Raw genomic sequence first — 25360 nt, forward strand, 5'->3', positions numbered from 1 at the left:
ATGATCGAGGTGGAGAGTACTATGGTAGATACACGGAGAATGGACAAGCACCTAGTCTGTTTGCGAAGTTTCTTCAAGAACATGGGATTGTTGCCCAGTACACTATGTCTGGTTCTTCGGATCAGAATGGTGTGGCAGAAAGAAGAAATCGAACTTTAATGGACATGCTAAGAAGTATGAGAAGTAATAGAAAACTTCCTCAATTCTTGTGGATTGAAACATTAAAGACGGCTATGTATATATTAAACCGAGTTCCAACCAAGGTTGTCTTAAAGACACCTTTCGAGTTATTCAAAGGTTGGAAACCGAGTTTGCGACATATACGCGTTTGGGGATGCCCATCTGAAGTGAGAGTTTATATCCTACAAGAAAAGAAACTAGACCCAAGGACTATTAGTGGGTATTTCATTGGATATGCTGAAAAGTCCAAAGGGTATAGATTCTATTGTCCATCACATAAAACTAGGATTGTGGAATCAAGAAACGCAAAATTTCTTAAGAATGACTTAATTAGTGGGAGTGATTAATTTCAGGACATTGTTGTTGAAAAGGATCATTATGAAGCTCAACCCTCTAGCTCAAGTGACAAATTGATTGTCATTCACACCCCTCAAGTACAAACAAGTGTTAGACAACCAATGATTGAAAATCCACAAATTATTGGAAACAATCATACAAATCAAGTTATTGATGAGGAATATCAAGATAATGTTGAACAACTTATTGAACAACTGGTTGAGCAACAAGTTCCTCAAGAAAGTGATGAGGTAACATTAAGAAGATCTACTAGAGTCAAAAGGTCAGCAATTTCTAGTGATTATGTAGTGTATTTACAAGAATCAGACTACAACATTGGAGCTGCAAATGATCCTGAAACGTTTTCACAGGCCATGAGTTCTAAAGAATCAAACCTGTGGCACAATGCCATGAAAGATGAGATGGATTCTATGGCGTTTAACCAAGTCTGGGATCTTGTACTGTTGCCTAGTGGTGTAAAAGCCATTAGATGTAGATGGGTTTTTAAAACCAAGAAAGACTCACAAGACAACATTGAGAGACATAAGGCAAGACTTGTTGCCAAAGGGTTCACTCAAAGAGAAGGAATTGATTACACAAAGACTTTTTCTCCTGTATCTAAGAAAGATTCTTTCCGAGTAATTATGGCATTAATAGCTCATTTTGACTTTGAGTTACATCAAATGGATGTGAAAACGACATTCCTTAATGGTCATCTGGAGGAAGAGGTTTACATGAAACAACCTGAAGGATTCTCCTCTACTAAAGGTGAGCACTTAGTTTGCAAGCTTAATAAATCAATCTATGGCTTGAAGCAAGCCTTCCGCCAATGGTATCTGAAGTTTCATGATGTTATCACTTCATTTGGCTTTGAAGAGAACATCATGGATCAATGTATATACCAAAAGGTTAGTGGAAGTAAGATTTGCTTTCTTGTGTTATACGTGGATGACATTTTGCTTGTAACTAATGATAAGGGTTTGTTATATGAGGTAAAACAATTTCTCTCAAAGAACTTTGATATGAAGGATATGGGAAAGACATCTTATGTCATTGGCATTAAGATCCATAGGGAAAGATCTTGAGGCATTTTGGGTTTGTCTCAAAAGACTTATATTAACAAAGTTTTAGAGAGATTTAACATGAAAGATTGTTCACCAAGTATAGCTCTCATTGTGAAGGGTGACAAACTCGCTTTGAGTCAGTGCCCGAAAAATAATTTTGAGCGGGAACACATGAAGAATACTCCATATGCTTTAGCTGTTGGAAGCCTTATTTATGCTCAGATTTGCACCAGACCTGACAATGCATATGCTATTGGAGTTTTGGGAAGATATCAAAGTAATTCAGGTATTGACCATTGGAAAGCTGCAAAGAAAGTGATGAGATATCTTCAAGGGACAAAGGATTACATGCTCATGTATAGACGAACTGATTGTCTGGAAGTGATTGGCTACTCCGACTCAGACTTTGCTGATTGCATTGATTCACGAAGATCAACGTCTGGTTATATTTTTATGTTAGCCGGTGGAGCTGTATCTTGGAGAAGTGCCAAGCAAATCTTAACTGCTACTTCCACTATGGAGGCTGAGTTCCTTTCTTGTTTTGAGGCTACCTCGCATGGTGTATGGTTGAAAAGTTTCATGTCTGGCCTTAGAGTTGTGGACTCTATTTCCAGGCCATTAAAGTTGTACTGTGACAACTCTGCTGCGGTGTTTATGGCTAAAAATAACAAAAGTGGAAGTCGAAGTAAACACTTTGACATCAAGTACTTAGCCATTAGAGAACGTGTTAAAAAGAAGAAAGTGGTCATTGAACACATCAACACTGAGTTGATGATTGCTGATCCTTTAACTAAAGGCATGTCACCAAAGAATTTTAAGGATCATGTAGTACGAATGGAACTTGGTTCCATGATGTAATTTCATTGTACGTATATTTGTTATTTTCAATGAAACTCTTAGATATTTTCTCATATGGTTTTGTGCACATATTTATTTATTTCGAGAAAAATCATTCGATTTAGATCTAGAATAAACATATGGTTTATTCATTAAGTTGAGAGCTAGTGTTGAGAGACTTGATATATTGTGATACATGAAAGATAATACTCATTATCAGAGGACATATTGCTATGACTCATATATTATGTTTCTTGTTACGGTTGATGTTGAGTTAAATGGACCAAGTGGAAGAATGATGGAATTTTTGGATGGCCCAGGTTCTGTTTTAACTATTTTTTTTGTTTTTTTCCATTGCAATTTTTCGGGAATTTATTTTTTGAATCTGATCCATTTTCCTTCCACGTTCAACTCTTATCTCTGCAACGTTCAATAACAAACTCACGTCTATGTCCTTAAGCCCACTTTCTGATAACGAATTGGTTGAGCTCTGTGATGGACAAACTTTATAAATAGAATATGATGTTCTCAGTTTTGTATCATCAAGTCTACTTCTCTATTCAGAAAAAATACATCATCTATTTTAGAGTGAATAAGGGTCTAGAAAAACAAAGTTGTCTTCGGGTTCGATCTGCAATGACTGGAGATACACTTTTGCTTCCACTATTTGATCTGAATATGACATTTAAATAGATTTACATGTTTAGATGTGTATAATTTTACATAATTAACCTGATTGCTAACACCCATGCATGGTTCGACCATGCATAATGACACGCAAGCAAAACAACTAGATATCAGTGTATATTTACATCTCATAACCAATACAAGATTATAGATTGGGACTACACGGGGAATACTAACAACCACATTTTACCATTTCAAATTGTCTTCCATTCTTTCAACATCAATGTCAATTTTTATGGGTACAAAATAAAAGTGGGCAAAATTCAACAAGAAGATGAATGTAGTGAAGGACTGTAACTTGTAATCAGTGCTCAGTTAAGGATGCAGCTCAGCATTTCCAATGTTCGGGGATATAGTGAGTAGTGTACTCTGCTGAGTGCTGAGCGTAGCAAAATAAATATTTTTCAATAGCTTGATCCCTCTTCATTTTCTGGAAATACAAGCCGTAAGCGTTCATTATCTCTATAAGCTTGCACCAGAACAGCAGCCTTGTAGACAAACATTCCGAACATGGCTGGCACAAGCTAGGGTGAACAAGAGACAATATAAATAAATGACCAATGTGTTTGACCAATGTTGAATAGTAAGGCCATCATTGGATAAACTTCTCCATACGTACATATAGGAGAAGAAAATATGAAAATAAAATGAATTGATTTTCTCCTATAAGCTGAAAGTGAGTTTGTTTAAACTTTAAAATAAGTGTTTTTTATATAAGCGTTTTTTTAAGAAACAGAAAGGATTTGCTTCTTAAAATAAGTCAAAATTATTTTTTTAAGCATAAACAATTTAGACAAATACACTAAAAAAATAAAAAGCTGTTTATTTTATTAAAATAAGCACTTATTTTAGCAAATAAGTTTAAACAAACTGCCCTATTATGCACTTTAACTTTTAGAGCAGTTAAATGAGACTGCTTTTATAGAAGTTAGGTGGATGAGTTGATTTTAACTCAAAGGAGATGCTTAATTTATTTTATCTTCTTATTTTCTTCTTCTATAAGTGTTTATGGAGAAATTTATCCAAACAGGAAATCTTAGCGACTTAAGATAACTTTTTTTGATATACATGCTGCCAAGGATTACCTGGAAATCAAAAATGTCATTGGTAAAATACTGATGAAACAGAATCCAAAGTCCATATATTGTTGCTGGAATAACTAGCCTAGGAGATGAAAGTGATATACCGCTACCCTTGATTGTCCTCTCCAAGAAATCTTCAAGGTCTTCACTTCTTATACCAATTCTGGTTAAGAAATATTGTTTGACCAAAACAAGGGATAAGAAAATGTCAACTACAGAGAATGCTAACTAGCACAATTAGATCAAATTCAAAGCACAAGTTTTCATTTGTACTTCTTTGACTTCTTTTTCTTGAATATTTGAGGAACATCTTCACTGGATAGGTTGTCTGCATGTTGATACAAGAGTTGAAGGTACAAGCAACTGCATTGAAAATGATATACCAGTTAAGTATAATAATAAGCAATCGTAAGAACAGCTACATCTTTTCTTTTCTCTAACCCACAAAGAAACAATGATGAACAATATCAACTAAGGCTCTAACAGTCACACTAGTGGCCCTTAAGCTCATCAACGAATACTTCGGTAAGACAGTATCCACATATAATAAAATCCAATAACAAACCTGAAAAGGACTCCAATCGCATAACTTATAGCAACCTACACATTTAGGAAACAGCCACACATCAGCGAAATTTGAAGTTAAATCATTATGGTAAGACATTGGCATCCATCTAAAGTTAGACTGATCATGAAGAAAGAGAACATAATTGAGTGGTAAGAAGCACAAAAATGATCTGGTTCTGAATTATAATAGCAAATGGATAAGACTTTTTATTTTTATTTTTTGAGACAGAGCATGCAAATGTAAAGTTTACCTGTACGGACAAAATAACCAAGCAATATCCACTACAAGCCAATCCAATACCCACAGATAGAAGCAGTAATTCCCTCTTGAGCTACAATTAAGAATAAAAGTGACAGAATAAGCAGCTTACACAACCTCTGAACAACTGTAATTGATCAAAACCTACATGCCTTGATGTAAGAAATCATTGATGTCACTAAATGTGAGCTAACAAAGAACAATAACGAGGTCAAGTGAGGTATTGTACAGATTCATATTTGAGCATGTTCAGTTTCTTGCGTCTTGCGCTGCTGTCCTGCAACGCCTGTTGATATATGAAGTTAAGTTTCCAACATTATTGGATGCCTAAGTTATTATTTATTACCACAGCGAGAAGGTGAATTTGAAAAACATTTGACAAAAATAAACTATGCATTGCAACACATGAATTTCATATTTCATATCCAATTTCCCTGACAAGATAATAACATACATAAGAAACTGAAAGTTGGGATGTAAAATGAAAACTACTCTAAAGCATACCTTAGCAGTCACCTTCGTGTTTATTGGTGGAGAATTGTCACCTGTTAACCACTCTTGGGTTCTTGTAAGTTTCAAAAAACCAGCATCATTGTCAGTCTCTATGATCTACAAATATTAGAAAAAGCACATGAAGCTAAATTACTAGACCAATGAATCAATATACAAAATTTGCAATGATCAGCACAAGGTAACAAATTGCCAAAACTGACACTTGATAGAATTTATAAAATTGGACCAGAATGGTTTGAAATTAGATACAATGAGTCTGCTGCACCTGCTCAGTTTGTTGAGAAGTGTTGTTGGTGAGCTCGCTAATATCATAATCACCAGAACTTCTGAAATCTCTTCTCCATAGTAAATCGGAAGCTCTTGATATAAAATCCCCATTTAATTCTCTCTCCTTAAAAAATATTTGCAAGACATCCTCGTCTGCATTACTCACTAAAAAATGAGTTTCAACCAATTAGCTTTCAGCAGAAACAAGGACTGAGTGACAGTGACAAGAAAAAAGATACTGTGCCAAGGATTAAGTATTACTTAAGTTGGGGCTAAAATGATAGAGCTAACGGTGGCAGAACTTGTAATTCAATAAAAGTAGAAGTTACAAGGGTGAGGTATTTGTCAATGAATAATTAAGCTACAACTGATGAATATTTTTTGAACACTTCACCCATGAAAGAGCCTTTTTTCAGCCAGAAGAGTACACAATGTGAGTACTTGGCTACCTTTTGCTCAAATTCAATTTTTATTTACACCTGCTCATGTAACAGTGCTATTTTTGGCTTCAGGATAGGATTGAACTCTTGCTTATGCTTAGCTAACTTGTGCTGAAATTCAACAGATGACTAGGACTGAACTCTTGCTTACTTCGCCAAAGAGACTCTAATACCCTGTCAATAGCCAGTTCTCCCAAAAAACATAAGCTACTAGGTTACAGCACATGAATAATGGTTTTTATTTCGAACAGTACATCAAAGGAAGAAAGCTCTAGAATAATGAACAAAATTGTGATAAGAATGTCAAACCACACTAGCTTTTAACTGAGAAGAGCTGGGGTGAAATTTTGCAAGTCTATTATAAATCTAGTAATATACTATATAACAAAAAATATGTTAACAGAATTATAGTAGGAATAACAAATAAAGAGAACTAAAAATGAATAACAATAAGAAACAATAAGAAAGGGAAGCCATTAAATCTCCCGACAAATAACAGAAACCTGTTTTTGACAACAGTTGTTTTGATGTACCCTCAAATTGAATATATCAACAAACTACTCATCCAAGAAAACTAACACTTCAAACTCCTCTTCTTTCAAACGGTCCAACCCTATTCTCTTGCAATCCAAACTCCAAAAAGATACATGCACATAAAAGAGATAATGATTTTAGTCAACCTTAAACCTTGTTATCATGTTAATCTTGCAAAAAAAAAATGGATTTTTAAAAATAATCCAAGCACAATATTATATTTTCAAAGTTTTTCAGACAAAATATTCGGTTGAAACAATAATGTGGAGCTAGCCAGCCAGAATTACTTTTTAAAGAAAGTCCAAATTTTCCAAATTGCAAAATTTTAGAGTGTCTTAAATTATTTTTTCCAATGCGTGGTCTGATTTAACAAACTGTAATACAAAGTATCTCCAATTCAAACAGAAGATGGTGTTTCTCCAGCATAGAGAAACATTCTTCAGACTTCAGACAAACTATGTGCATATAATAAGAACTTACAACCATGATAATTATGCCTGTGCATAGTCCCCATTCTGAGCTTGACACAGCAATTTCAATTGTCTATTACCCATTTCCCCAAACCCCTTCCCCTCTCCAAAAATGCTAACTTTCTCACTAAAGGGATTAAAAAAAACTAATGAAACAAGTTCAATTGGGACCCAAGAAACAGAGTGAGTGGCAAACCTGAAGGACGAGAAGCTCTTACTCTTAGCACTGAAACCTGGTGAGTGGTTTTGGAAAAAGCATTTGGGAAACGAGATAATGCAGAGATTTTTGGTAACTGAAGGCTGTAACAAGTGGGGGGGAATCTAATCCTTGAGAGGGTATCCATGGCATCGATGTAATGAAAGCCCTGCACTAAAAATGGAGCTACCTTACCCACATTTCAATACCACCTTTGAAAAAAAAAAAAACTAAATATTCATTTTCGTCTTGAATTCGTGACGCTGACAATTAGGTCTTCAAATGTAGAAAATTAAAATTTTTTCTTTAAATTTACAAAAAAGTAGGACAAATTAACCTTACCATTAATTTTTCCTCAGTAAACACAAACCGATGTGGTAACATGTTTGATGATGATAGTGTTGATGGATTATCACATATTTATTATATCTTATCTACGTGATTGTCATGTATCAAAAATTAATTTTTTATTTGATTTTTGTATTTAACAACTTGGTGATATTTTATTTAGTAAATTTAATTACTTACTAATATTTTGATCTATAAATTTAACAGATTATTGTCTTCAATTAAATCTTTTGTTGCATGAAATTATTAAGATACATATTATAACGATAAAGTATAAAAGGACATAACAAATAAAAATGTTAGAATTATTTTCTTATATATCCTTATGTAATTTTTGTATTGTTATTCAACAACTGACTACTAGAAGACATGACTCATTATAAATTAAAAATATATGATCTATAAAATTAAACATGAAATATAATTCACTCATTATATTTTCAATAGAAAAGATAGTTTTCATTTATCATGTTGAAGTGTCTAATATATATGACTTACAAAATTGAATGTAAAATATAATTTACACATTATATTAGTCATGTCGAAATATATTATTGTTTGTCACTGTTATAATATTATTTGATAGAATTTTAACTTAATAAAATATAATAAATAAATTAATAATGATTTCAAATATAAAATATAATATTTTTTATTTTTATTCAATTTTCATCACCATAAATAATTATTATCAATATTACTATAAACAAATCTTATTTATTATCATTATGTTAACGATATGTAATGTGACACTTAATTAAAAATTTAAAAACTAGGTTCAGGAATCAAAATAATCAAGTTCAAGGATCAAAATGTCATTAAGCAATTAGGTCCAAGGACTAAAATGACAACAAAATATTAAGTTCAAAGACCAAATAAAAAAGTCTAACTTTTTGACATGTGACAACAATCAACCATCACATTGTCATCGAAAATATGTTGTAGGCACAATCGTATTTGTCACATTTTTTTCATATTTGGGGACAAAATTTAAAATTTTTTATCCTTCAGGAATCTAATTATCAACGTCTAACAGATTCAATGACGAAAATAAGTATTTACCTAAAAAAAATATTAGAGGATAAATAGTCAAATTCATCCTTAAAAGTGTAATGTGTTAATAAATTGATCCATAAAAGATGAAAAATTCAAAGTTAGTATTTAAATATGCAAAAAGTGTGATAAATAAGTCCTGCATTTTAATAACAAATTGACCTCTAAACTTTACAACTTAATGTCAAATTGGTTATAAAAATTTATAACTTATTATCAAATTGGTCTTTAAATATTACAACTTAATGTCAAAATGGACTCACAAATTTAACAATAGGAATAATTTGTCACACTTTTTATATATTCAAGGTTGAATTTATATTTTTATCTTTTAAGGATCAATTTATTACAAAATTATAGTTTATTGAAAATAAGTTTGACTATTTATCGCGTATTATAACAAAAGTGTACCAAAATTTAATCATTACTATGATTTTTTATTTTAAATTTTATGCATATTGGACTTTGGTCCCTATTTTTAGTCTTCTAATTGTAGGAATGAAGGATTGGTAGTGATACCCATGTGAGGTGAAATTTGATTATTTTCAATTGTGACATTTTGGTTTGGTAATTTGCACTATTAGACTATTTTTTTTCTTGAAATTTTATGCAATATGTTAGTATGTTATTCTTTAAAAATGTTAATTTTTTGTAAGTTGAATCATGATAATTTTCCTACTTAAATAATTAACTTATAGTTAACATTATTAATTTTATGCCTTTAATTAATATCTATTTTTAATATATTAGTTTACAAATTTCATGTGTTTAATTTAACTTGTTTTAAAACAATTATTTTTTAAAACTTTTTAAGAGAACTTCTTAAGAAAAATCTTTTTTCATGTGTGTGCATTGTATACTATATTTCTTTTTTTCATTTTAAAGGCTTAATTGTAATTTGATTTTTATAATTTAAATTATTTATCATTATAGTTTTTAATTTTTTCAAGTCAATTAAGTTATTCTATTTTAAAAATTAAACAAATTTAACCATGTCATCAATTGTCTTCTACTTTTTATTTAAGACCTTCACAAATTGAACTATTTAAATTATTTTAAACCTTTTTTCTACTTAAAACTTGTCAACGAAAACATCAAATCTCACCTAAATTTTTTAAAAAAATCCTCTTTCTTCATACTTTACTTTCACATCCTACAAATATTATCATGTTGATGGAGATAGAGCTCCAATGTTTCATGACAAGAGCGTCTCATGGTATTGTCTCAACTTGAATTTTATTCATTGATTATTATAAGAGTAGAAGTATGAAATGAAGTTTCATATAAGGTGAAATATAAGTAAGAAAAAAACCTATAAATTTGAGTTTTAAGATTGTGGGTTAAAGTGTAATTTATTTATATGACTGTTCATAGTTTGTTGGTGTAAATCTTTATTGTATTTATCTCCTTCTGATACACAATAATTGATACCAAAGTTTTCCTAGAGGGTGAGTTCATGCATTTCATTTACTTCAACTAGTAATATCGTGTACTAATTTTGCTGTTAGTGATGTTGATTATAAGGAAAAACCCCATGAGGCCTCGGTATGGTTCTCTTTCAATTTTCATTGACTTACTTGGCAAAGCCACACACAATTGGGATTTATAGATTTCTTATTGAAGGTATGACAAAATGTATTAATTGCCTAGTAGTAACTTGTCACTGTCATTGGAGACTGCATTAGCTATTTCGGATGTTACTAGGAAACGACCAGGCTTAGAACAAAAGGAGTCAAGACTTTTCTTCTGTGCAAGTTGTTTCGAGGAATTGGGTTAGTTGACAGTGACCCATAAATCATTGTTTCAACAATGCCCTCCTTAATAAATTCAGTTGTTGATAGATTGATAAGTAAATTTGTAAAGGACCATTAACCGTATCTAAACCAATAACCATTGATACAATCTAACCACAGTTATAACAGAAAAATGCTATTTAATCTTTGCCTGCAATTCAATTTTTGACACATCGTGATTTTTTTAATCCCATGTATTGTCAGGGCAACACATAATTGGTTCAGTTTAGACCTTGCCAACATATGCTCATATGGAACTATTGTAGTTTAACTGCAAGACTGGAATTTTATCACATGCAACATGCGTCACTAGAGCCACAGCGCTAAAATTAAGCTATTAGGTTACTGTAACAGGGCGTTAATTTACACTAGGTGAAATCTTGTCTTTGCCGAAGAGGTGGAAACTAATATATTTATTTAGAAAATGGTTTTCTCATCTTGCAAATGCATGATAGACATTTTTTTTTATAGGCGAACCTTAATTTGGTACTGTTGTTAGAAATGTCAATTCAAGAGATTTAAATTTGAGATCTCTCTTTCCTTGTTTCTCTCTTCACCCTTTACCAACTACTAATAGACATAATTTATTATATGTGTCATTTTTTTTAAACTCAATAATAAAAATTTAATTTTGATAACAAATAAGATATGTATTATACTATACTTTATTTTAGTTTGCATAGAGACTAATTGTCTTCTTACAGCAACTTTAGTGTCTGAGTAAGAATCTTAAATTTAAAATTTGGCCTTGTGTGGATATTCCATTAAAGGAGAACCAGAGATCTCTATAGTAGAAAATGAATTATTGTATAAGAATCGTGAAGATTTTTGTCATACTTGAAAAGAAAAAACAAAAAAAATATTGAGAACAGAAAACCAGAGATCAACCGGAAGGAAAGAAGGTCGTTGAAGAAGAAAATAAGAGAAGAGGAAGAAAAAAATAAACTTACTTGAGGTGGTCACAAACGATCGCGGTGAAGTGCCGCGGAGGGAGGAGGAAGGGGGAGGGGGGGGGGGGCATGAACGCGTGAGGGGATGGGGAGGCAACGTGAAGTGAAGTGGAGGGGAGGGGAGGGAGAGGGAGGAAGGAGAAGGAAAAAGAAGGTGGAGGGGAGGAGGAATGGTTGGGAAGAAAAAGAAGGAAGTGTGAACGTTAGAGTTGGGAAAAAAAATAATATAATTAAGTATATTTAATTTAATAAATAATTAAATAAAATATTTAAAAGTGAGATTTATATAAGACTTGTAACAAATTATTTAAGATCTCAAATGAGATTTATCATTAAAGAAAAAATGGAAGAAATCTTAAAAGATCTTCAATAGATTTCACCAAAAAGTGATGTATTCTGATTTGAGATCTATCACTTGTTCTTATAATTATTTTATTAATAATTTTTTTTGTTTAGTGTATATGAAAATCGTTTAGGATCAAAAACCTATGAGTTAATCTACATCAGACCTAAATCGGGTCAGATTTCTCTAAAAATAGATTATATTATTTTAGGAATTATAATATATAATTTTAAGAAAAAATAACTCAACAAAACACATGTTTTAATTATTCTTAGGAATATTAAAAATATTTTCAACTAATTTTAATAGTTAATCAAACATATTTCTTAATAATGCTTGAGAATAACATTATTATTTTATATTCCCATAACTAAAATAATCATCCGTAAGACAAACGCCACTTGAGATTATTGCTAAAAATATTATTCGTAAATCAAATTCATTTACAACTTTATTATTACTACCTTTGTTCTAATAAATAAGAATGGAGCTAGTATCATTTTTTATTTTTCATTCATTCATTTTATTATATTTTTATATTTTAATTAATTAAAATATTTTTAGGGTATTTTAAAAAGATATATTCAGATTTAGAATTTAATTAGACTAAAATTAAATATATATATATATATATATATATATAATTAACAATTGGATCACAATTACAAAATTTTTAAAATATCAGAATTGAAATCACTAAAGAAATAATAGAAGAATAAAAAATCACCAATAAAAGTTAGAAACTAAAGTTACAATTTAATGAAGAAAAAAATATATCACTAAATATTTTTAGTCCATGTAAATAGGATAATGTTTTTTTTTCCTTAAAAAATAAAACATCTTATTTTAATTCTTCATTTATGTGTGTAAGATGTACTCTTTGTAAAAAAAATGCAGTTTGTCTTTGATATAAAATTATTTATTTTTGGTACTCCTTTATAGAAATTAGGTTAAAATATAAATTTAGTCTTTTATCTATTTTTTTAAAATTAATTTCATCTCTTAAGTTTAACAAAAATTCATTTTAATATCTCAAAATGTTACTTTAAACTAAAATGATTCTTTCATCAATTTTTTTTACCATGGTTAGATGCCATTAAATAGATCAAATTAGTCTTATAAATTGACGGAAAGATCAACTTAATATAACAAATATACTTTGAACTTATAAAACTAAAATTAACAATTAATGAGGAACCAAAATTATATTCTAGTTTAAAAATAAATACGTACTATATTTATATTTATATATAAGGCATTTTCATAAATGTAAGACTAAAAAAAAAGTTTATATTTTAAGAACTAAAAACATTTAAGAAAACCCATAAAAACAAGTGAATCAACTATGGTGAGATCATTTCAGTTCATCAAATGTTTAAAATTTAAGCTTTAAGTGTTTAAGTGTAGAATTAAATATTTAAAGGAAAAACTTTATCATCTATAACGAAAGATACTAACATGTGATCTATAAAAAAAGTAAGAAAAGTTATTTATCAAATACTCTCTCTAATCTACTATAATTAAAACACCATGAAGATTGAATCTAATTAAATGCTATCAATCATATTATTTAAGTTTTAAGTGTGAACTACGAGTTGCCATACCTCATTGATGTTTTTGGCTCCATGGATTATCAAGGGATTAATGTAGACCCCACTTTATCTTATAGGCTCCTATGTGGCACAACGTTATTGCATAACGCTTGCATCCATGCAAACGCAATCCAAACCCAATCTAACTCAATGGAGTCCATTTGGTAGAAAACAACAAAAATAATATCAAGAATAGGAACCCAAAAACTACCATAGCCACTACTGATTCAGAAACTCTTAGGCATAGCGAAAATGACAACCACCTTCGCGACCGTCGCAGGACTCGGTGGTGCATCACTGTCATCCACCTCATCTCGTCTCACCTCAGGTATGATATTGATTGATACACATGCCATGCAATGTGTAAAGAATGGGTGTTTACAAAATTAATTTTGAAGTCAGGTAATTTATATTTCAATGTTTTAAATATAAAATTTTAGATTTAATACAAAAGTTATTTAAATTATTGCAATTCAAAATCAATTTTAAAAGCAGAATTGATTCAATGAGAACCCAAATATGAGAATATTTACCTAAATTCAATGTGATTTTGGATAACGTGAAACTATAGGGTAGGATCAAGAATTCAAGATGAGCATGCTGTGTGGCATGTTTTGCAATTTGTTTGCAGGGTTTGTGAAATCGCCAGTGAGTGCTAGGAATCCCTTGAGGCAAGCTGTGGCAATGGGAAATGGGAGGGTTACATGGTAATTTTAGTACAAGATTAATAATTTGTCTGATTTTGAAATTAAAAAAGAAAAAAAAAATGAATGCATGAATGATGACATGACATGTGTGTGTGTATATATATATATATATGATGGTTGAAGCTTCGAGAGGAATTGGCTGCGGGCAGATTACAGTGTGATTGGGTTTGGGTTGATTGGTTGGCTAGCACCCTCAAGCGTACCGGCTATCAACGGTAAAAGTCTGACTGGCCTCTTCTTTGAGAGCATTGGAGCTGAGCTTGCTCACTTCCCCACCCCTCCTGCCCTTACTTCATCCTTTTGGTTAGTCACTTCACCCTTTGTAGTTTTTTTTCTTTCATTCTTTATTATTATTATTATTATTATTATTATTATTATTATTATTATTATTATTATTATTATTATTCAATGGTTCTTTACTTCACAGCAACAACAATAATTATATTAATATTAATATTAAGAGAAAGAGGAAGAAGATGATGATGAGAGGCATGAAAAGAAAAATGAAATTGAAATGAGCGACTTGGATGAGTTGGACCTTGCCCAAAGAGAAAACCTAGCTAGTGTGTGTTTGGATTGCTGTTTAGAGTTTGTTATACGGATAATCACACTTTCCAACGTTAAAAACAGCAAAGAAAGTCTTTTTTATCTCGTTGAGATGAAAGTTACGTTCAACAAAACTGATATACAAACATACCTTAAGCTTAATATGTTTGGATACGGATTATATCCAAGTTGAACGGAAAAATTATATTTTTTAATATAAAAAAGTCAAAGTAATTTTGTTGTAGCTTTATTTGAATGTCCATTTGCTTTGGACTCAGTTGCTTCACAAACATAAATCTAGTAGTTCAGACTTGCTCGATTTAATTAATTGACACTGCTTTCTAATCTTAAACATTTAAGATGGCTGCATAACTGAAAGAGTTCACGAGAAAAATAGTTGATGAAATAGAGTCAGTACACAGTAGCCTCTTTTGCCAACTTACAGAAAGAATTTTTTGAATAAAATAAGTGTTTTTTTTCAAAAATAATTCCAACCAAAGTATTTAGTAGTATATACTTACAGTATAAAAGGCTTTACAATCCTATTCACTAATATTTCAACACATAATTATTTATTTCACTTATATTAATAAATAAGAGAATAAGGTGGCAATAGACAGTATAGTATTGGAATGTGTTAATATAATATTTTTGATAATGAAAATGAATGATAGTTACTTTCTTATATGGCTTTTGAATATTTATAATAGTTTTGCTTTTACCTAACTTTAACGACAAAATATGAGAAGAGTGGACTTGAGCCCAGAGTGCAAATGCTTCAACATTGTAAGCCCATTTTTATAGTGGGCCAGAGTGTTAATTATTAGAACATTTCTATGTTTGACCAAAAACAAAAGAACATTTGTGTGTCTCTGCTGCTTGTTTGCTCTATTCTTTTACAACCTCAATTCGAGAAGTTTGACGATGACCGTGGTTGACAAATCCCTTTTTTTTTACTTGATATTAAAAATATAATTAATCATTAATTATAAAATAGGGATCAAAATTGCATTTTAGCCTAATATTAATAATTAAATTATTATTATTTATGTATCAACAATTGTTTTTTGTTGGATGGACAAATCGATTCTTGTATTTTCGTCAAGTGTTGAAAAGCTGATTTAGCTCATATGAACTTCTCGATACAAACCTATAAAAAAAAAATTAGAAAAAGCAAGAACCTTAACTCAAATCGCCTCTTAAGTCTTAATACAACAACATAAAAAGGCTTTTTTGCAACGATATTTGAAATGTGAGGTAAAATAAAAGCATATTATAAAATCTCTCACCAAAATGTTAATGAAAATAAAGGTGCCACCGAAACTTGAACTCAGGCTACTGGATTTAGAGTCCAATGTCCTGATCACTAAACCATGGGACCAGCTTTGAAATAAAAATTGCAATTTATTAAAGAAGACAATGAAACACACAGAAAAATGCAGTTTATTTAACAAGATGAATAAAACACATCTTCTACTGTTTTCTCTTTCTAAGCATTTTCTTCAAGACAATGAAGACATATTGATAATTAACACGAGGCATACGTCATGCGCAGGTTATGGCTGGTTACGTGGCACCTTGGCTTGTTCATCTGCCTCACTTTTGGGCAAATTGGATTCAAGGGAAGGACTGAAGAGTACTTTTGAATTCCAAACTTATGGTATGCTTTTGCTTTCTCTTTTTTTCTTCATTCCCTTTTGTGCCTTGCAATCTATAATGTATAACTCTATGCTACCTTTTTCCTTCTTACTAGGAGAAATCTGTGTAATATCGCCTTCATAATGTTGTATATTATTATTGTTGTACTTGCTCCTCATCAATGTCCCAACTTCTAGTCCTGCAAAATTTCCAAAGTAACCCTGCAGTTTCAGTAACCTATCATTATCATAATTATTGATCAAGAGAAAAAAAAAATCTCTATTCGTCTAATATATATATATATATATATATATATATATATATATATAAGTGTTAGGAATATAATTTTTTCGAATGGAATATATTATTTAAATAATTTAATATTCGGGATTTTTATGTATAATAATTTGACAAGAGAAAGATGGTGATTATATTGGAATGTGTATGATGATAATTTTTTTAAAATAGACAATTTTTGAAAATGTAAGAAATAATTAATTAGTATTTTTCATATATTTGGTATCAAGTATATGAAAAAAAATTATTTACGGTAATTAAAAAGTTAGTTGACATGTTTAATTAAATCAATCTCATTAAAATTATTTTTCAAATTATCATTTATTGAAATTGATATCGAGAATTATAAAAGTGACACTAAAAATAAAGTTTGAGATTTACTTATAATTCAGACTGATATATAACAGATTTTTTTGGCTTATTCAGTCCCCAATTAACACAGATAAATAAAAACTAATAAATGGAGATAAAAAATAATTTTACAAAACTAACCTTAACATTAATATTATATTAAAAAGTTAAACTAACATTTATGAAATGTATTAGTAGAAAAAAAAAGTAATATTACATTAAAAAGCTAATATAACACTTATTTTGGGATATTTTTTTAAATGTGATATTTATTTTGGAATGGAGAAAGTATTTTTTTTTATCTTTTTTAGAAAAAAGCTTATCCAAATGATATTTATTTTTTAGTTATTTATTTCTTTATCTTTTTAGACAATTTTTTAAGTGTTATTTATTTTGTTTTTATAGTCTTTTCTTTCTTTTTTTGTTTAAAGGATGCATAATCATTACTTATTAACAGATTGGGGATAAAGAAACATTTATAAAATTTTATATACATGATTATTGAGTTGATATAAAAATATTCAACGATTAAATTAATAAAAAATGATGTATATAATTTTTTTTTTTAATGAGACAACTACGCTCAGTTTGGTTATGCAAAGAAAAATATAATAGATGAAATAATAGAGAGATAATTAAAAAAACACACACAAAAAGAGAGCTTTAAATGTGAGGGTTGTTCTTATTTTATCGGAAGGTTTTGAATTAACATCCTCAATCATATTTCGCTTGTGGTAAGTCTTGTTACTGGTCAGAAATATAATGCTTCTTTCCCAATGCAACCTATCGATACTACTAGTAGGTTAGAATTGACCTAACCACACAAGTATAGGTATAACCTTTGCTTAATACTATAAATCTAAAGTTCAAGCATATAAGACTGCATTAATCGTGGATACAAGATAAAAGGAATTAATTCTTTTATTTACAAATTTCACCTTTACAAGTGTGGGTTTTTTTCACTTTTTTTTTTTTTACTGATTTTGATAAAAAAAAAAAGTAGGATCAAATTGCACAATCTCTATGTAACAAGTGAATGTCCTTTTTTTTAATAAGACATTGTCTACAATTGAAAAGGAAGAGTTATTCATATAATCACTTGATCTTCTCTATGTATGTATGATTAAATAAATAACATTGCATTCGGTTTGGTACCCATTGGCATTTCTATTGAGAAAAAGTACTTTGAATTTTTTTCTAAGTTTGCGGGTGACTTGTCTCATAGGAACAGGACACAAGGAAAGAGGTCATTGTTTTTCCTTTGCTGATCTCTGGTATCAGAGCCTAATGGGAAAGTAGGAATACTGTCTCTAAGGACATATATTAACTGATTTCATGGATCTGAACTTTTGCACAGTAATTGTTTTAGAGAATGTATAGTACTTTTAACTTGAACAGTATATGTTTGAACAATATTTTCTAGAAGCACAACAGTTTGATATTTTAGTTGAATGATATTGTAGCAGTAAGTTCCGTGGATGAGAAAGAGCAGTAAAACTAAGGTGTATTATTCAAATAAAATATTAAGACATAATAAACTGGTGGTTATAGGAGTAGTGTTTAAACTATATTGTCTGTTAAAAAAAAGTTAAAGTTTTTTTTTTTCAAATCCAAGAAATTTAGTGACATATAATCTTATGGAAACATTTCTATGGAATCACATGAAGGCAAAGATACTAGAGGATGTTTTTAGTATGTCGCGTCTTTTACGATCTTTTTCTCGTATTTCCTTTAGATCCAATTCGTCATCATCATCCTCAAATACTTCACCAAAAAATATCAATTACCTCAAAGAACAAGAAAACCAGACCCACGAGGTCGCCCCAAAACATAATCTCTTCGATGAGGAGGTCCAATTTGAAGATATAAATCAAAACATGGATGACTGGAACATTCCATAAATCCCTTAGGATACACTGTACGTTCCTGAGACAATTAAAGACAAACATAATTTTGATTATATAATTAAAACTGTAGAAAATAATATTTCTCTAGGACAAGATACAGGGAAAGAATTTCATTTACTTTCAAAAAACTCAATTTATGAACATAGCCGTAAGTACAAATATTTACACATCGGTTGTGTACAAGTAGCCATCAAGCCTTTAATTGATATGGGCATAGATGCAGCAATTTTAATGTGCCTTAGAGACATTAGGCATAACAAATTTGAAGATTCCTTGATAGGTACAGTAGAAACAAGCCTAGGACAAGGTTCGGTATACTTCAATTATTATCCAAACAAAACAGTGAGTCTGATGGATAGAAACATTCTTGACTTTCTGTTCCTAAACATCCACTTTCATGGTCTTGACATGAAAGAAGGATCAATCCCAACAACCTTAATCTATAGGATCTAGTATAAGGTCATGAACACTTGTGCGGCAAGAGTCCTATTAAAGCCTTAAAGAGGAGAGACAACTTTGTTTATCATTGATATGACAAAGGCCAATGTTTCTCTTCCGAGAACAACAAAATGGGATGGGGTAACTCTTCCTAAAAAATGGATCATGGATAAGGTCACACCGTCTGTCCCCCGACCTGCTCCAACAATAAAACAAATTAAACAAGACAACTCTGGTAAGGTAGAGATAACCTTCAACAGGAGAAATTCTTTCTCATCAAGGATACAAGCCTCTAGGTCTGAATATGAGTCAGCAAGAAGGTTTTTCTCGGTGAGAACCCGTTCAATTCCAGTAGGATTAACTAGATCTGAGTCACACAACCAGTTCCCTATTGTAAACCTCCAAGGTTTAGATACCACTTCTAGTATACCTAGAATAACGTACAACCAAGAACAAGAGGACGACCAAAAGTCGATCCAATCTCCAACTTATTCCTCTATGCATGAACCTTATGATATTATCTGACAATTTTAGCATTGATAAGGAAACCCTTAGAAAAGACTTTTATTCTCTGGAGAATGAACCTTAAAGGAGATGATTTTTTCAACATTTTAAGGGTTCAAACAAAAAACAAATCCAAGACAAATTCTATGCTTTTGTCAAAAGAGTCAAAATTAATGTCCTTTTCTTTGATTGGTTCCATGCTTATACCATAAAAAAGGATATAGATTACCCGTGGAAGCAAGACATCATAGGTGATCCAACAACAAATGTGATAACAAATTGGCAAATTAAGGATGGTGAGTTAATCCAATCAGAATTACCTCCCACAACCGAATATCAACTACCAAAGGTCAAATGCAGTCATGATAAACCTGTCATGGCCAGTCCATTTAAAACAAAAGACGTCAATGAGGAAGTAACCTCTAAAGACATTAAAAGCTTAAAGGAACAAACAAATTACACCAATAAATATTTGCAAGTTTTAGGAGAATCCATCAAAACCAAAATAATTCCCAAACATAAAACTCCTGAGGAAACTCCATCCAATATTCCCATAGAAAAACCTTTATTCAAATGTACCATTCAAAATTACTGACAAAGCCAAATAAAAAATAAGGGAACTCAGGAAGAACAAATCCCTTATGGAAGGAGTAGGTGATAATAATAGCGAATTATTAAATAAGCTTGATAGTTTGCTTAGAGTCATCCCCGAAACTCCCCAACCCTTAGAAGGAACATAAAAAATGGTAACAAGAAGTACCTCCAAATTAATTAATGTCATTAATGAAGATAGTGACCAAAACTCAAAAAACACAACTGAGATAGGTTCCGTATAAGAAAAAGACATAAATCCAATAAATTCCAAACACTGGAAAACACCTTCCAAATTATACTACCAAAGACCAACTGCCCTTGACCTTCTATTAGAAGAAAGAGGTGAAAATAATTTTAAGAGTTTCAGTGCAAACAACATCTATGAGTGGAATATAGATGCCCAAACGGAGTATAATATCATGAATACACTCCAACATATGACCATGGCAGCCACAGCCTACCAAACATCCTATGAATGTTCGGAAGAAACCATTATTGATATCTTAGTGGCAAGATTTTCCCGGCAGTTAAAAGGTTGGTGGGATAATTATCTCACTAATAAGGAAAAATAAAAAATTTACAGTGCAGCTAAGACGGATCTCAATGGAAAAGTCATTACTAATGACGATAATAAGGAGATTCCTGACACTGTTAATACACTTATATTTACAATAACCCAACATTTTATTGGAGACCCGTCTCTTTGGAAAGATAGGTCTATAAAATTACTATCCAATCTTAATTGTAGAACATTAGCAATTTTATGTGGTACAGAGATACCTTCCTAACTAGAGTCTACACCAGAGAAGATAGTCAACAACCTTTTTGGAAAGAAAAATTTCTAGCCGGTCTTCCAAGATCATTAGGAGATAAGGTTAGAGACAAAATCCGTAGCCAGTCTGCTAATGGAGACATTCCATATGAGAGCTTAAGTTACGGTCAATTAATCTCTTAGTCTAGAAAGTGGCCTTAAAAATATGTCAGGATGACAAAATTCAAAGGCAATTAGCCAAAGAGAAAACCCAAACAAAGAGATATCTAGGATTTTCTGCGAACAATTTGGACTATCAGCCTGTCCAAAACAAAAGAAAAAACAAAATCTTAGAAAAGAATCCCATGAAAATAAAACTATCCATAAAAAGAGATTTCCAAGAAGAAGATACTCGCACAAACCCTTAACCAGCAAGGAGATGGAAACTCCTAAACCAAAATTAAAATCCAAAATAACATGTTACAACTGTGGAAAACAAGGTCACATTAGAAAATACTGTAGGTTCAAGAAAAAATTAAGAAACCTTAACCTAGAACCAGCCATTGAAGAGCAGATTAATAATTTGCTCATAGAAACCTCGGAAGAAGAAACAAACACTTCATCCTCCATACTCTCCGATGAAAATCTCAACATAATACAACAAGATGACCAACTATCATCTACGGATGGTGACAATGAAAGACAAATCAACACTCTAACAAGAGAACAAGATCTCTTGTTTGAGGCCATCAATTCCATACCTGACCCCCAGGAAAAGGTTTTCTTGGAAAAATTAAAGAAAACTTTAGAAACCAAACCTAGACAAAAAGATTTTATCACAAATAATAAATTTGATGTTAGTAACATATTCAAAAGGTTAAAAAATACTACGACAAAACCAACCACAATTCAAGATCTCCAAACAAAGATTAATAATTTAAAAAGAGAAGTTAAAGAACTTCGTCAGCAACAAGAAATTCACCAAATCATCCTTTCTCAGCTTGAAGGAAGCAGTGATTCTGAGAATATTGAAAAGGATGAAGAAAATGAAACTGAAAATCTGGAAGATGAAATGTTTATGGGATTAATCAACAAGATTAAAATCCAAAAATTTTACATAAACATTAGAATCATTATTAAGGATTTCGTCTTAGACACAATGGCCCTATTTGATACAGGGGCTGATTCAAACTGCATTTTAGAAGGATTAATTCCTACAAAGTTCTTTGAAAAAACTTCAGAGAAACAAAGTACAGAGAGTGGATCTAAATTAAAGATCAATTACAAGTTATCTAATGCAATCATTGAAAATCAAGGTCTTAGGATTAATACCAACTTCCTTCTGGTAAAAAACCTTAAGAACAAAGTAATCCTAGGTACTCCCTTTATTAGAGCACTTTTTCCTCTTCAGATATCTAAAGAGGGAATAACTACAAACCATTTAGGAAGAAAATTAAATTAATTTTTTCTACTAAACTAATCTCCAAAAACATAAATTTCATACAAAATAAAATCAACCAAATCAACTTCTTAAAAGAGGAAGTATCCTTTAATAACATTCAAATGCAATTAGAAAAACCCCAAATAAAAGAGAAAATTCAATCGTTATTACATCATATCGAATCAACCATTTGTTCCAACTTGCCACATGCATTTTGGAATAGGAAAAAACACATTGTTGATCTTCCTTATGAAAAGGACTTTAAGGAGAAACAAATTCCCACAAAAGCTAGGCCAATCCAAATGAATGAAGAACTCCTCCAATATTGCCAAAAAGAAATTAAGGATTTGCTTGATAAAGGCTTAATCAGAAAGAGCAAAAGCCCAGGGTCTTGTGTGGCTTTCTATGTCAATAAACAAGCTGAGTTTGAGCGGGGTATGCCTCGCCTAGTCATAAATTACAAACCTTTAAATCAAGCCTTACAGTGGATTAGATATCTTATTCCAAACAAAAGGGACTTACTTAACAGATTAAATTCTGCAAAAATTTTCTCCAAATTTGATATGAAATCTGGATTTTGACAAATTCGGATCCAAGAATCAAATAGGTACAAAACAACCTTCATTGTACCTTTCGGGCAATATGAGTGGAATGTAATGCCATTCGGACTGAAGAATGCCCCTTCAGAATTTCAAAAAAATATGAATGATATTTTCAATCCTTATTCAAAATTTGTCATTGTCTATATAGATGATGTTTTAATCTTTTCCCAAAATATTGACCAACATTTCAAACATCTTCAGACCTTCATTCACATCATTAGACAGAATGGTTTAGCGGTCTCTAAGTCAAAAATCAATGTAAGTTGACTTTTTTTTTTTTAATTTTGGTCTATGTAAGTTTTTTTTTTAATTTTTGTAATTTTATGTTTTTTAATTTTAGTTCCTTTAATATTCTAATGTTTAATTTATATAGGGACCAAAATTGAAAAAAAGAAGTAAACTTATAGGAGTAAAAATGAATAAAATATATTACAAGGGATCGAAATTAAAAAATACGAACTTACAAAAATTAAAATTAAAAAAATAAACTTACAGATATCAAAATAAAAAACATTAACCTTACTTGGACTAAAAATAAAAAAATGTTAAGTTATAAAAGTTATTTAAGCCAATTCTTAATCAAGTGTACCCACTAGCATTGACACACAAATATTGTTGATACTCTTAGACACAACACTAATTTGAAATACCAATTGGTATATCCCCGTTTTCCTTCCTTCCTCCCCCTACAAAAAGCTTTGAGTTTTACGTCCTTGGAAGGCAAATCTGAGTAGACACCATAGATCTTATAGACAATGCAGTAAAGCAAGCGATAAAAGGTGCTGACTCAATGGACGAAGATTATAACTTGGTATTAATGCGAGTGCCGTGCAAGTTCCCGCATACTTCCATACATAAAGGCCAAATGTCCAAACGAAACCACACTGTATGTTCCCATTCCAAAAGAAAAGAATCATAATAATAGGCAAAATAACCCCTTGGTGGGGGCCTCCCATACAACAAATTCTGTGTGTTTCCTTTACCACCATTATATTTGCTAAAAGCCACGTTGAACCGTTTTCTGGGCCCCAAACTCTTTGATATGATTTTTTATTAAGTATTTATCGATTTTTGTTAATAATTAATTTTTATCAAAAAAATTTGATTGATTGATTTTGATTAGATTTTTCTTTCTAATTATATATTTTTCATCCATAAAATTTTAATTCAAGATTTTATTTTAAAAAAATCAAATTGAATATCATTCAAATCAAATAATTTATTTATACTTACGGACATAATTGATACAGTTTTATGTCACAGGAGTACTAGGATTACTTATTACACACCCCACCTCAATTATTATTCCGTACTTGTAATTTTTTTGGGCTAACTCTACAAGTACAATCCTATTTTTTCTTTTTGATTTATCTTCCTTTCAATTATCTCATACCTTACCTTCTTTTCTCCATAAACGTCAATGGGATTCTGTCTTAATTTGGCTGTAATGGTTATTTCCATCTGCTGATTAATTTTGCTAGCGGTCAAATTAACAAAACAATAAATCAGCCATATGACCGCTAATGATTTAGCATTCAATGCATCAATATCTTCCACATGCTGAGACGTGACAATAATTAATCTTTCTCCTACCCTTAATCATCTTTCAATCATATCAAGGAAATTATTGGGAATGGTCCAATTAGAATAAGTTTACAACTTCAAGGACTAATGACAAAAGGAAGAGAAAAGTTATTCCTAGACAACAAAATCAATTTATCGAGCTAGCAAAAATATATCCAATCATAAAAAGAGATATGAAAAAAATACGTATGAAATAAAATATTTGATATGATAAAAAAATATCATTTAAGTAAAGTAAACTAACATTTTGATTCCTTAAAGTGTATAACATTATCACACTAATCTTTGAAACTAACAAGTCTTTTTTTACCATACTGTATTTTTATATCATTGAAACTATAAAGAATTTACAGTTTTCACTTATGACTTACAACATTTTGATACCTTAAAGTGTATAACATTATAACACAAATCATTGAAACTAACAAGTCTTTTTTGATCATACTGTATTTTTTTTTTATCATTGAAACTGAAGATTTTACATTTTTC

General features: G+C 30.7%; 2 protein-coding genes across 7 annotated transcripts; one reads left to right on the forward strand and one right to left on the reverse strand.

Annotated features, from left to right (window-relative positions):
* Positions 1–3188: 3188 nt before the first annotated feature.
* Positions 3189–11658, reverse strand: LOC114380407. Of its 3 annotated transcripts, none has more exons than XM_028339445.1 (10): positions 11577–11658; positions 7433–7606; positions 5791–5957; positions 5517–5621; positions 5242–5298; positions 5005–5085; positions 4752–4786; positions 4460–4549; positions 4190–4349; positions 3189–3628 (listed from the first exon to the last, which is right to left on the reverse strand). In XM_028339445.1, coding segments are annotated over exons 1-10 (990 nt in total). In that variant the 5' UTR covers positions 11578–11658; the 3' UTR covers positions 3189–3508. The 3 variants fall into 3 exon arrangements, with proteins under 3 accessions (XP_028195246.1, XP_028195245.1, XP_028195244.1); XM_028339444.1 differs by having other exon boundaries at positions 7433–7601; positions 11577–11644; XM_028339443.1 differs by lacking the exon at positions 11577–11658 and having other exon boundaries at positions 7433–7659.
* Positions 11659–13656: 1998 nt separating this feature from the next.
* LOC114380508 (photosystem I subunit O-like) lies at positions 13657–18445 on the forward strand. 4 transcript variants are annotated; one of them, XM_028339603.1, is made up of 5 exons: positions 13657–13839; positions 14143–14218; positions 14342–14521; positions 16320–16424; positions 18276–18445. In XM_028339603.1, exons 1-4 carry the CDS (start codon positions 13764–13766, stop codon positions 16408–16410), a joined length of 423 nt encoding a protein of 140 aa, XP_028195404.1. In that variant the 5' UTR covers positions 13657–13763; the 3' UTR covers positions 16411–16424; positions 18276–18445. The 4 variants fall into 4 exon arrangements, with proteins under 4 accessions (XP_028195404.1, XP_028195405.1, XP_028195403.1 ...); XM_028339604.1 differs by having other exon boundaries at positions 18282–18445; XM_028339602.1 differs by lacking the exon at positions 18276–18445 and adding an exon at positions 16518–16638.
* Positions 18446–25360: the final 6915 nt, after the last annotated feature.

This window comes from Glycine soja, chromosome 12 (assembly GCF_004193775.1).
Source record: "Glycine soja cultivar W05 chromosome 12, ASM419377v2, whole genome shotgun sequence".
NCBI classification, from domain to species: Eukaryota; Viridiplantae; Streptophyta; class Magnoliopsida; order Fabales; family Fabaceae; genus Glycine; species Glycine soja.

What these genes read in the sequence shown, in the direction of transcription:
- LOC114380407 (XM_028339445.1), bottom strand. An exon ending in AAGAGCTTCTCGTCCTTCAG is followed by an intron (nt 5,958 to 7,432) that starts GTTTGCCACTCA and finishes CTCATTTTTTAG; the next exon opens with TGAGTAATGCAGACGAGGAT. An exon ending in GCGATTGGAGTCCTTTTCAG is followed by an intron (nt 4,550 to 4,751) that starts GTTTGTTATTGG and finishes TTTTCAATGCAG; the next exon opens with TTGCTTGTACCTTCAACTCT.
- LOC114380508 (XM_028339603.1), top strand. Translation starts at nt 13,764, where the DNA reads ATGACAACCACCTTCGCGACCGTCGCAGGACTCGGTGGTGCATCACTG. An exon ending in CTCATCTCGTCTCACCTCAG is followed by an intron (nt 13,840 to 14,142) that starts GTATGATATTGA and finishes ATTTGTTTGCAG; the next exon opens with GGTTTGTGAAATCGCCAGTG. An exon ending in GCCCTTACTTCATCCTTTTG is followed by an intron (nt 14,522 to 16,319) that starts GTTAGTCACTTC and finishes CGTCATGCGCAG; the next exon opens with GTTATGGCTGGTTACGTGGC.